Genomic DNA, 14102 nt, shown 5'->3' on the forward strand with positions numbered 1-14102 from the left:
GGGCTATTCAAATGCTCCATTATAACATTATTGTTCTTGACCACCAAAATATTAAATTTGCTATCCCTGGGCTATAGGCCACTTAGTCCTCTGTAAATACGCCACTGTCGTTAGCTCTATCAGAAGTATTCAATTTTTTTGGAAACGAATGAAAATGTATGTATGTTCCATCCTTAGCTACTGTTGAATCTAATTTTCTCAAATTCGGATTCGAATAATTTTATTTTCAAGTTTCATATTTTGGTGCATTGGTTGCTCTGAAATAATTATTCAATCCACCACCCACCCACTGTGTCATTAAAAGTATGCAAAGGCGATACAACCCTCCCCCCTTTTCTTCCTGCTTAAGTATTATTCTGAATGAGTACAAAGCCAAAGCCTGCTTTTGAAAGGGGTGATCCAAATCAAGACTCACTATATACATATGAATTTATCTTTTTTTCCCCAAAAAAATTACCTCTGTCGCAATTGCTGAAGTTTTGGGGCATGATATGAGGCAACAGTGAACACCATTTGCGTTTACCGAATTGCGATAGAATTTGTCATTTTTATACCGGCATTCATGAAACATTCCTCAAACATCATCACATAATTTGTGGTTACCTTTTGTTTCTGATATATACAAACAAAAAAAAAGCTGAACATAAAAGTTACGGTCTTACAGAATTAAATATTAAAATTTTTGTGTGTGTGATATATATAAAAACCAACATTGGAGCGCAGTTGGCGAAATCATAATAAAACTAAGGGTGATAAATGACTACTTGTAGGACAACGGGACGAAATTGCTGCTGTACACGCGCGTACTGACACAGTAGACCCTTTCACACAATAGACCTGTATGGATCACATCTTGCACTCACACACACACGTATACCAGTCTTCATTTATAGAAAGATAACTCAATGCATTATACAAAGAGATAATACTGTGAGGAAAGGGGTGTTTTCAATATATATATATATATATATATATATATATATATATAGACAAATTATCTCCCGAAAATCCATTGAAATGAAAGGGTGAACATCAGTGCAAAGGGTAAGTAGCATGAATAGAAACTCATGGAGAAAGGGTGGGGAGAGGGAAAGTGGCCGAAATTTGGACGAGTCCACTTCAAACACGAAAAACTTGGTATTTTCATGACCCTCCCATGACCCTTCTATCTGGGCATTAAAGAGTTAACAGAACACCCTATATAGTATAACATACATAAGGAGAGGGGTAGCTAGAAGAGAGAAGGAATGGAAACCTCTTCTCTCTCCTTATCTTTATTCCTTCATTTTCCATGCGTAAACAATGATAGCAGTTTTCAGACTTATCTTTTGCTAGTTCAACTGAACATAATCAAAATTTGCATCCAAATGTAGCCTGTATGTAAAGGAGTTAAGTAATGGTTTTTTTAAAATCAAAATTTTGTTGTAAAAATGAATCCATTATGCATTTAAAGGCTGTACATCAAGTTCCTTAGATATGAAATTTTGAATAAAGACACTTTGTATTGAGAAACTTATTGTTACACCTAAAAATAAAATATTAGAAAAATGTGTTTAACCAAATCAATAATAAATTAAACATAAATAATCAACACTTTTAATATTATTAAAATGAGGCTAATTCTATCAACATAAAAGAAATTATGGATAAAATACCTCAGTATAGGCTTGGCACATGGCTTCATATAATGCTTGATGTTGATGTATGGCATCTTCTAGAATAGCAACTTCTCTAGGAATATTTAAGTGTTCACATGCTTTGTTCCATGATGTAACATTATTCATATACTACAAAAAGTGAATATTGCATAATTAGAAAAAAAAGTAAATAAAGCTGATACTTTTCATTGAAAATGCTAAAAAATATAATAAAGCTGAAAGCTTTCACCTGTTCTGCTTTCTGATGAAAAAGCACTGATAAAGCCAGAACAGTAGTCCGCTCATCTAATCCAGCAGCAAACTCTTTCCATGCTCGATCAAGACTAGCAGCGATCTGTTGTATTGCTGCTGCTGAATAATGGCCACCTTCAATGAGTCTTGAGGCAACGGTTAATATTCGGTTAATTTTGACATATACATTCTACAAAAGATAAAATCCGTAAATCTCTCTTTCAACACCTATATTCAAATGCTATACATCAGTCAAAAGATTCTCGTATTTTCGTAATCAACAAAAAAAGGTAAAGTGAGTAAAAAACATTGCAAAACAACAGATACAAAATCGTATAATTGGAGAACCTGGTGAAAAAAACCAGACAGCTCCATTTTTTTGGATATTTTCCACTTATTATTTTTTGTGGTCATAAAAATGTTCTTTTTGATTTGGTTAAATTTAGCCTAATAATATTCAATAGAATATTAGTCTATAACTGGACATTTATTATTCCCATGGTTGGGAAAATACTAAATTCAATGGGGGAAAACCTCTAACTCAACACATGATGACCACATCCTGCTGAAGTCGACTACAATTTATACTGTGCAATCACAACTCATTTTTAGAAATCACCCATGTGTTGATCAGTTCAAAAAATTTTACAACATTATTCTGATGTGTTTCAAATATTATTTCATTGTTTCTGCCATTTGTTTGTTGACTGATATGCATTAAAGATTCTCTCCACACCTTTGGGTATGGCAGGGGTAGGAAGTGACAAAGTCCATTTCGGAGCAGCTTTGGAGCAGCAAAATTTAGGATTCGGAGCAGTTTTGGAGCAGCAAATTCAGGATTCGGAACAGTTTTGGAGCAGCAAAATATAGGATTCGGAACAGTTTTGGAGCAGCAAAATATAGGATTCGGAGCAGATATTTATATAAGCTTGTAAATTGGAATATTTTCGTTAACGCTCATCCCTTTCCAAAATAAAACTGCACTGTCTTTTGTTATCAAATATCTTTGTATCAGCTTTTTTGTTTTTGGTGTTTCAGGCTTTTGACACCTTGTTCGAAAAAGCGGCTGTCAAAAAATTTTCACAACAGTCTATTTCAGATGATTTTTGCTTACTGAGGGCACTATTTGCTGTCTTGAATAGCAGCACTTCAAATGGGCTAAACATTTTCTATTTAAGTTTTAATATTTTATTTTATTAAATTTATTTTATTTTTATCAAATTTTCCATTTAAGTTTTTTCTAATAAAGTTTCCAATTTTTTTTTAAACTCGGAAATAAATTGTTGCAAAACGGGAGAAAATTTCGAAAAAATCAACACGATGTTTAGCGATTCAGCACTCATTATTTGGCAAGATTGGCGATTTGAAACTCGTTATTTGGCAATATTGGCATTCAGACACTCATTATTTGGCGATTTAACGCTCGTTATTCTGCAGTTTTTTAATTAGCATTGGTAATTCGGCGGACATAAACTTTTTACTCCTGGAATGAAAAAATTTTCCACAAAACATCGGGATTTGATGCAATGACGATCGACTACAGTAATTTCTGCTGCTTCCAGTGGTGACTTTTTTTTTAAAATGGAAACTGACTCGCATTTGCGCTTTAAAGCTGAAAGACCATTGCAAACCATCTTCAGTTGCACGATCACGGATATTATCAGGGTTTCGCGATGGAAAGCCTGATGAAGCTCTTCTAGAAAAGAATCATTTCGCGGCAAGAAGGAACAAAAACTTTTTGGCGTCCTTTCCGAAATTCCGGACATGCTGGAGCAAAATTCGCTATTTGGTGCAGAAAAATACGAAAATACATTATTGGAGCAGGATGGCGCAAGATGTTAATTTTTGTCAGCTCTGTGTGCAGTGTCGCTCTTATTTTAATTGAATTTTATGGCATAATTCATGTAGTGCACCCTTCGCTCTCTGAGGCCGTCCATCCCTTTGTGAAAGAGCGCAAATCATCCCAAGATGGTCTTGTCAGCGCATTCTTGTGCAGTGTCGCTCAATAAAAACTCAATTTGATTAAAGACTTCATTTAATTCCACATCTGGCTTAGCAATGAAAATAACATAGTGACGAGACATAACGAACATACATTGAACTATAACCGAAAATGAAAATGAACACTGATCGAGAACAAACATCATCTTTTATAGACAAGGAAATTCTTTCCCTCATGGAAATTGACCAGTTGTCGACGAGCGTAATACGTCATTTGCATAAGGCATGAAGAATTTTTTTTTTTTTTTCAACAATCAGCCCCCTCATGCCGGATGCTTTCATATAAAAGTTCATATAATAATTTCATATTACTGAGAACAATATGTTTCGTAAAATAATCTGCAAGATTACATTTGCTATTGATATATTTCAATTTAAAAAGTTCTTTTTCTACAAGGTTTCTTTGAAAATGATACTTTACATCAATATGTTTTGAGCGGTTGTTCTCAACGGGCGAGAATGAAAAATCAATGGCGGCCTGGTTGTCACAATACACAATAAAATTATCAAAATCAATTTCTAATTGTTTGCATTCAAATAAAATATTTTGCACCCAAATAAGTTCTTTAACACATTCAGTTAATGATATATACTCGGCCTCCATAGTTGATAAACTAACACATTTATGTTTAAATGTTCTCCATGATAAGGGAGCATTATTCAATAACATGATCATTCCTCCCATGGAAATCCTATCATCCCTATTACAGGCGAAGTCAGAATCAGAATAACAACGTAATTTCAAATTTTTGACATTTGATAAATTCAACATAAAATGTTTAGAATCGTTCACATATCCCAATAATTTTAACAAAATATTCCAGTGTTTCAGACCTGGATTTTCCTGAAATTGTGACAATATATTAACAGCATAACAAATATCTGGACGTGTACGATTTTCAATAAATGCCAAGCAACATCTTGCTTGGCATTTAAAAGCTCTTGCTTGGAAAATTGCTCATTTCATTTACTTGATCAGTAATAGCTGGACAGTCAAGTTTTGTTAGTACACAACCTTTAGCAATAGGTAAAGAACAATGAGGATATCTGTATTTAGAATACATATTACAAATTTTATCTATATATTGGTGTTGATGAATAAATATCTTGCCATCCTCTTCAATGAATTCAACACCTAACAATTTTTTAGTTGGACCTAAATCTTTTAAGTCAAATTTACTGTTCAAAAGAGATTTAGCATGGTTTAAATCATTTTCTGATTTTCAAAAAATAATAATATCATCAAAATAAAATAATAATAATACACTTGTTCCCAATATATATACACAATTACACATATAAAATTTCAATTTCTTAAATTGTAAAGATTTAAGAACAGAATCAAATTCTAAAAACCACTCACATCCACTCTGACGTAGACCATAGATTGCTTTATTCAAGCGACAGACATAATTAGGTTTGATAGAGTCAATGAAACCAAATGGTTGTTTCATGTACACCTCATGATTCAATTTCGCATAAAGATATGCGCATTTGACATCTAATTGACAATGAAGCCATCCAAGACAACTTACTAACAAACTGAAAAATAACCTCACAAGTGTAAAGTTGACCACAGGACTAAATACTTCTTCATAAGAGTCACCTTTGATTTGATTGTAACCTTTAGCTACAAGTCTAGCTTTATAGCATTCAATGTTCCCTTTTTCATTTCTTTTCACTGTGTAAACCCATCTATTTTCCAAGATTTTCGTATTCTCGGGTTGAGGAACTAAAGTCCACACTTCACGTTCATTCATAACATCCATCTCTGCATCCATAGCTTTCTGCCATAGATGAATCAGGAGATTTCATAGCTTCGTGAAAGTTTCGCTGAATTTTTATGTCAACATGATTAGCTTCGAGTTTAGTGATTTTCGCTTTCCCTGAACATTTGCTTTTACCACTGAAATCGAAAACATCCTTATTATATCTAATCTTATTTTTTTCACAATATTTTTTGATATCATGATGTGAACGTAATCTTATATTTGTTCCGGATATTCCATAATAAATATCAACACGTGATCCGTCGGGTCGAGTAACAACTTTACGTATACAATTAACATCACTATAAGGAATAATGTCAGATGCGGTTGAAACTTGAATTTGCGATCCATTGCCGGTTTCTTTTCTCATCTCGATAATTTTTCATGTATATTTTATAGTTATTTTTTTAAATAAGTATCTTAAAGATATTTTTCTAGTAATGTATATTTAACGCGTTTCTGCGCCCCTTCTCATTTCGCGCCCGGTGCGACTGCCCCTGTTCTCCACTACAAAGGTTTGCATAGCACTGTTTTTCACAACAGGGAATCCACCCCTTGCTACAACAAGGATGGGAAACACTGGTCTAGTTGTTGTAATAATTATTTCACGAGGCACCAATTTTTTTTCTAAACATTGCTGTGTTGCTGATTCATATTTCAGTTACTAGCTCCCTAGAATAGACCTCCCAATTGTATTTCTTCAGGCATTTTTTTTTTTATAAAACACTTGTTATATGATATACCAAGGGAAAACCGACTTAGTTTGGACCAAAATAATAAGAGAACTTAGGTTAGTCTGGTTTTCTCAAGGTATATTGTCTCATTCAAAAGGTAATTTTTCTCTACTTGATATATGTGTAGATTTAGATGTACCTATTATATATCAGTCCCTAGAAACCAAAGGAATCAATGTCGAATAAAAAAAAAATATTGATTTTGAGCATCATTGTTGTTCATTGTTTATTAATTTTCGTTCAATTTCAAATGATTTCCTCAACTACTGAAGTTTGAGCATTTTGTAATTTGTTTTTTGCTGTTTGTGTATGTTTGTGTTTTTTAGCAAAGCATATGCACACCAAGAAAATGAAAAGTTTCTTGTAAAGTAAAACTGAAAAAAAGACCATGTTATTTTCGCAGATTTAGTACTTTTAGAAAGTTCTGGTTTTTGCACCCTGCTGGGCTTAAAATTAGTGATAAGAACACAAGAATAGATGCTGATAAACACCACTTGTCTGTCACATTTCGAGCCTCTGATGCACTTGACTGAAGAATTCACTTACACAAAGTGAATAATAGACATACGTATAAGGAGATAAATAAGAGGGCTTTTATGCAGGCAAATTCCAAGAAAAATTAGCTTGGCAAATACTACCTAAATACATGGACGCTTCAACAATAGCAGAAGAATTTGGGTAGTGGCTCACTTCAATTGGTACTTTGTAGCATCTTCAGTCATCTCTTTCGCTTTTAGCTCTCATTCCGTTTGTATCAAAATGCAAATTATTTGGTTGTTTCATCACTATCAATTTTTTTTCTAGTTTGGTGATCTCGATATCTCATGTTTTTATACGGTCTTATTGGTTGTATAGTTATAAATATGAAAAAATTAGCTTTTTACAGAGTACCCAAGCAGGGCCGGTCTTAGACCACAAGGCGCCCAGTGCAAAAGCAGTAGTCAGCCCCCCCCCCCCAGGCGCAAATCGTGTCGGAGGGGGAAATTTTTGCTATTCATTACTTGGTATGGTGATCGTCCCCATCATTCCCCCCCCCCATGCCTGTTGGTTGGATATTAAGGGACGAAGAAGTAGGGAAAACTTTCTTCCTAGAATGGGATTACTGCTATTCAACTTGTAAGCAAGCATAAAACCCAACTTTTTTGATTTAATTAACAGATTTAAAAATATTAAAAAAGCAAAACGTCACACATTTATGCAGGATACTCATCACGAAGAATCTATCTTCTTCATACTCATTTTAATTGAATTTTATGGTAAAATACGCAGAGTGCACGCATCACGTACAGGCTAAGCTGCTAATTTATTTATTTATACAATATTGTTTGGCCGAGGCCTAATAAAACTGGTTAAATTACAGCGATATTTTTCTGTATGATTTCTTTTCATATTTATAGAACTCATGAACTTCATTTGAAATTATCCCTTTCAGACCCAGTACTAAGAAACAGAAGGGGCAGGTAAACACCAGCTAAAGCACCGGGACCTGCAGCTTGAGCAGGCCCCTCTAACTATTCTGAGGCAACTAGGGCGGTACCCCGAGCCGAAAGGGGGAGGGGGCACTTGCAAATCCTCCTTTTTCTGAGCATAACTATTTCAAGGAGACTCCAAGAAAAGACTGCTCCCGAGAAAGCACGCTACGGCCCTGGAGAAGGGGCAGAGCTGTCTCAAGAGCATCATGGGGGCCCCCCGGGGAAAGTGGTTTTTCTGAGGCCCTACCTAGTAAATTCTAGGAAATTTTAACTAGATCTCATTTATATGAGGCCCTCTTCTCTTCAGGCTTCCAGGCCGTGCCCGGGTGGGCTCATGTGTTAAGACGGCACTGGGAAGAGGTTGTTTTTTCTCTCTGTAGATTTTTTTTAACCTCGGGGACTTCTGCTTAAATTTCAACGATAACACACAATTCTTGAAGTTTGGGCTGAACATCCCTGAGGTTAAAAAAAGAATATCTCAATCGAAAAGAAGCAACCGCACGTTTGTGCATATAGGGTGCTATAAAAGGATTGTGCATAATCGTCGGTAAAAGTGATAAATGTTGCGAAACGATTGGCGATTACCGATATGCTTTACTGATTCAACGCATTTACCGTAACATACATAGATACTGTCTAGGAGCCTCATAAGGAGGCTTTACCGATACTCACCGGGTATCTGGAATAAGATCAGTGAAACTCCGAAAAGTTGTTCAGTTGTGTATATGTACGGTTTGTTAAAAATTTTCATACACACATGTTGCACTCAGGGGCAGCTCGAGACAAAATCTCTACCCGAGTGGGACCAATTTTTGGGCTCCCTGACCTCCCCAATTATAAAAAAAAATGTTTGTTTCTTTCGCTTCGTTTTGATGCTTTCTAAGAAACAGCGATATTTTATGTCATAACGTATGTCGAATTTCTCTTGGCCTTTTACCTTGGATTTGGCGCTCCTAGAGCGGGCAGAAATCATTTTCCTATTTTTTGCCCTTTTACCTAGAACTTAACGGCCCTCCTATGTATAGAGAGGGCACAAATAAGTTTTCCTAAATATTTTTTTTTGCGTTTCCACTTCGTATATAACGACCCTCCTAAAGCGAGCAGAAATAATTTTTTGTAATTTTTTTCACCCTCTTACGCTGGATTTGGCGCTCCTACTAGAGGGGGCAGAAATCATTTCCCCTAACTTTTTTTCGCCCTGGCTACCTCAGAATTGGCGCCCCTCCTACAGCGGGCACTAATAATTTTTCCAAATTTTTCTTTGTCCTTTGTCTTTGGATTTGACACCCTTCTTGAGCACACCCAGTGCCACCGAGCTGCCCCTGGTTGAAGTAATAGGAAAGTCTAACGAGAGTCGGGAGACTGGCCAGTGATCAGGCTTTTCAAAAAATAACCGTACTATTATATACACTCAAATCTTTTTGTTTTTTTTGAAAAAAAAATCTTATCTCGTCATTTTTCTCTCATGTATATTTTACAGATATTTTTTTATAAATACGTATCTTAAAGATATTTTTCTAGTAATGTATATTTAATGCGTTTCGGCGCCAGGCCCGTCATTTAGGGGGGAGGGGGCAGGGGGGAGCCGTTTTTTTCTAGTTTGGTGATCTCGATATCTCATGTTTTTATACGGTCTTATTGGTTGCATAGTTACAAATATGAAAAAATTAGCTTTTTACAGAGTACCCAAGCAGGGCCGGTCTTAGACCACAAGGCGCCCAGTGCAAAAGCAGTAGTCAGCCCCCCCCCCCAGGCGCAAATCGTGTCGGAGGGGGAAATTTTTTGCTATTCATTACTTGGTATGGTGATCGTCCCAATCATTCCCCTCCCCCATGCCTGTTGGTTGGATATTAAGGGACGAAGAAGTAGGGAAAGCTTTCTTCCTAGAATGGGATTACTGCTATTCAACTTGTAAGCAAGCATAAAACCCAACTTTTTTGATTTAATTAACAGATTTAAAAATATTAAAAAAGCAAAATGTCACACATTTATGCAGGATACTCATCACGAAGAATCTATCTTCTTCATACTCATTTTAATTGAATTTTATGGTAAAATACGCAGAGTGCACGCATCACGTACAGGCTAAGCTGCTAATTTATTTATTTATACAATATTGTTTGGCCGAGGCCTAATAAAACTGGTTAAATTACAGCGATATTTTTCTGTATGATTTCTTTTCATATTTATAGAACTCATGAACTTCATTTGAAATTATCCCTTTCAGACCCAGTACTAAGAAACGGAAGGGGCAAGTAAACACTAGCTAAAGCACCGGGACCTGCAGCTTGGGCAGGCCCCTCTAACTATTCTGAGGCAACTAGGGCGGTACCCCGAGCCGAAAGGGGGAGGGGGCACTTGCAAATCCTCCTTTTTCTGAGCATAACTATTTCAAGGAGACTCCAAGAAAAGACTGCTCCCGAGAAAGCTCGCTAAAGCATGCACGGAACTAGTATAACATTGATCATCAAAATTGTTCATTTTAGAGTGATAATAACTTTCTCTTTTACGATCGGGATCCAGTATCGCTTCCACATCATTAACATTTTCATCAAAATGAACATTTGAAGTTTCAACCAATTGATTGAATTGAGGCATCCAAATCCTATATCCCCGCGTTCGATGGGCATATCCAATCATAATACCAATTTTAGCTCTTGGATCAAATTTCTTACGTTTTTGCTTTGGGATACCTACAAAGGCTTTACATCCAAATACTTTGAAATGTTTGACTGAAGGTTTACTTCCGCTGTACAGTTCAAATGGCATTTTATTTTGACCTTTCAGACAAACCCTGTTTCTTACAAAGGTGAAATAAAATAACGCTTCTGCCCAAAACTCATTTTTCAATCCACTTTGTTTAATAGAGAATTGATTGCATCAATGGCAGTTTGATTATACTTTTCAGCAACCCCGTTCTGTTGAGGCGTATAATCGTTTGTACATTCGGCTCTAATATCTTGATTTTCAAGAAATTCGTTAAATTCTTTCTTGCAAAATTCCATTCCATTGTCGGTTCTTATGTTTTTTATTTTTAAGTTTAGAAATCTTTACGCTCTTTTCTGGAAACGACGGAAACATTTAAATACGTCAGATTTTATCTTGATATGAAAAACTGTAATCTTTCTTGAATAATCGTCGTTTATTGTTAAAAAATATTTGCAACCGGAAATTGATTGATCGGGAACTGGACCACAAACGTCCATATGTAATAGTTATAAGGGCTTCTTTGATCAAATTTTTCCAAGAGATCTATAAGAAATTCTCTTGGATTTACATAATTTGCAAATGTCACAGGATTGCATGGAATTGTTTAATTCAGGCAAACCTCTCACACCAGAACACTTGGCTGTGTGCCTTATATAATCGGCGTCTATGTGTCCGTAACGCTTATGACATTGATTTATGTCAGCTTTAGATTGTAAGATTTGATACTCTGTTCGGATTTAGGTATCGTTGCAGGACTGATATCATGGACTCTTTTAGATTTCTTAACTATCTTTTCATACTTAGGTTTAACAAAGTATAACATGTCTTGCCTTCGTGCGTAAAATATCTTTTTCCACTCGGGAGAATAAACTTGTATTTTACCATTAGAACAAACAAAATGATAACCATTTTTATCGATTTTCGAACCGGAAATTAGATTACGGCGAATTTTTGGCGAATAAAGAATATTATGAAAATATAACTCGTTCTTAACACCATTCGTGAAAACATGAAATTTAACCATTCCGATGCCTTTTATCGGACTTTCTACATCATTTACAGCTAGAGACATCGTTGCATTTGCGATAGGTTTATATTCAATAAATAGATCAAGATTATTACAAAAATGACCTGTCGCGGCTGTATCTATTAGCCAATTAAATTTTTCTACAGGATCATTCTTTTGAATAGCGAAAGCTTCACTTAAATATGCATTATGCTCTGCAAAAGTTACATTCGATAAAATAGTATCGTCATCAAAATGGTAAGTTAGAGCATTTACATCGTGTTTTACATCATTTTTAGGCATATTATTTTGGGAAAGATTTAATTTACCTTTCATGAATTTTTTCTTCACTTTCTTGAAATTTTCATTTTCAGCATTGTTCCTTGGCAAAACGAGCGGCTTCGGATTGGCACGAGAGTTTACACTATAGGCTCCAATTTCGGAATGTACATCCAAATCTTTCTTGGCTTGTTGTAATCTGTTCTCCTCCAATACGACTTCTTGTTCACGAAATCTTTGTCATCCCACCAGTAGATCAGCTGCACTATGCCTTGAAAACATTGAGGCAGGAATCTTATGAGTTGAAAACCCTGATATAAGTTATAGAGTGGATGGCCTGCTTTGTTTAGCGCTTGCACAGCGTTCCTTAGTCGGGCACTAAAAACACTGATGCTTGTATCAACATCTTCATCGCAACAAAGCGAGAAGAACTCATCTAGTAGTTATATGACTTTTGCTCTGGTCTTAGGTTCGAAGTGGTTATGGAGAATTGTCCATGCTTCGGAACCATCCGTTGTAGCACTGATGAGATTATGATATTGCGGTTTTACGGCATAATATATCGTAGAATATGCACACCCTTTTCTCAAGTTATAGTCTATTATTTCTCGACGAGACATTCCTTCGGTTCAGAGTTCTCGATGAAGGACCGACAACCCCTGTCCATTAGGTATTTTTAACTTTGATATCGTACTTCCATGAAGAATAATTTCCCGGGCTGAGCAGAGAAAACTTGAAGTCGGAATCCATCTCTGGAAACGATAGGCAAAAGTTCGTTAATATTTATCGGCGGCAGCGCCCTTCTGGCGAATACGGGAAGTTCACTTTGGAAATACGTTCCGCTGGGCTATATGAGCATCACACTGCGTATCTTTATAATGCTCGGCCCATAACCTTGTCAGCGTAGTGTGCAGTGTCGCTCAATAAAAACTTAATTTGATTAAAGACTTCATTTAATTCCACATCTGGCTTAGGCATGAAAATAGCATAGTGATGAGACATAACGAACATATATTGAACTATAACCGAAAAAGAAAATGAACACTGATCGAGAACAAACATCTTTTATAGACAGGAAAATTCTTTCCCTCATGGAAATTGACCGGTTGTCAACGAGCGTAATCCGTCATTTGCATAAGGCATGAAGAATTTTTTTTTCAACAATTTTGGCGCAGTGCGGCGCAATTGGAGCAGAGTTCCCACCCCTGGTATAGAATTACTTTTTTTTTTGGAATCTGAAAATTCTCTGTGTATTATGAAAGCCATAGATAAATGTGAATGATTTCTGAAATTTTTGAGCAAGATATTCAAAAAATTTTAGGTGAGAAAGCTAGATGTTTTAAGTGAGAAGCAAGCTTTTTTGGAAAATTGCACTCTGTCTCATTTATATATATTGTAGTGCGTTCTTATCTATATAGATGATGCACCCTCCTCACGCTCCTGGTGATTGCAAAAAAGAAAAAGTCAGTTGGAATTGTACCACCGATTTGTATAAACATGTGTCGTGGGGTCATAGGGGGTCGGGGGGGGGGGGTTCAATTTTATATAGAGAAATTCTGAAGCTATAAAATTGATATTTGGTATCTCTCTCTGTAGTTTTATTTTATAATGTAGTCTGACTAAAAAGGTATTTTTTTTAAGTTCAACCTCTAAAGGGGACATAACAGCAAATTTTTAGATTATGAAATCCTACAAGAGAAGACCTGGGTAACAGCTAGTTCATAAATAATAGATCTTCCAGCAATGCTTTTTCCACCTAATATGGGATTACTTTCAATACGGAAACTTTTCATAAAAAATTACAGGTCAAAACCTTTTATGAATTTGTAGATGATGGAATATAGAATTTTTCAACAATACACAAGCACATATAAATACATAAACATTTTTAAAAATTGTTAAAACTGAAATAAAATTAAACCTAGATAACTTGACATCTGCTTGTCAACATGTTTTTTTTTTTATCTCCTTGGAGTGTAGAGTTTAGAGGTTCCACGGTAGTAATTCAGGAGCAGTCGTTAGGGCAAGAACCAGATAACTCCTGCAGATGTCTGCCCACTACAAGTTTTCAACCCACTAACTGTTAATGAGGTATCCCATCTCCTTAAAAACCTTTTTATTTCTGTAATCATGAGCCAAGAGATACAGTAAAGCACACTTCTCAATTGAACACATGCTTTTATTCTCCCTCCCTTGTAACATCAACTGGCAGGAGGCGGTACCCTTTTCGGTTCAAATTTTGA

At 35.7% G+C, this 14102-nt stretch overlaps 1 protein-coding gene across 1 annotated transcript in view; it reads right to left on the reverse strand.

Annotated features, from left to right (window-relative positions):
• trio (trio Rho guanine nucleotide exchange factor) overlaps nucleotides 1-14102 on the reverse strand; it is a 342911-nt gene that overhangs the window by 265822 nt on the left and 62987 nt on the right. Inside the window, exons 10-11 of the mRNA XM_089254104.1 lie at nucleotides 1888-2079; nucleotides 1656-1787 (exon numbers count right to left, since the gene is read on the reverse strand). Of these exons, the coding sequence (XP_089110230.1) occupies nucleotides 1656-1787; nucleotides 1888-2079 (324 nt within the window). The remainder of the gene's footprint in view (nucleotides 1-1655; nucleotides 1788-1887; nucleotides 2080-14102) is intronic.

This window comes from Pholcus phalangioides, unplaced genomic scaffold, assembly GCF_987345545.1.
Source record: "Pholcus phalangioides strain wild (caught in Gottingen) unplaced genomic scaffold, Ppha-v1.0 ptg000039l_1, whole genome shotgun sequence".
NCBI classification, from domain to species: Eukaryota; Metazoa; Arthropoda; class Arachnida; order Araneae; family Pholcidae; genus Pholcus; species Pholcus phalangioides.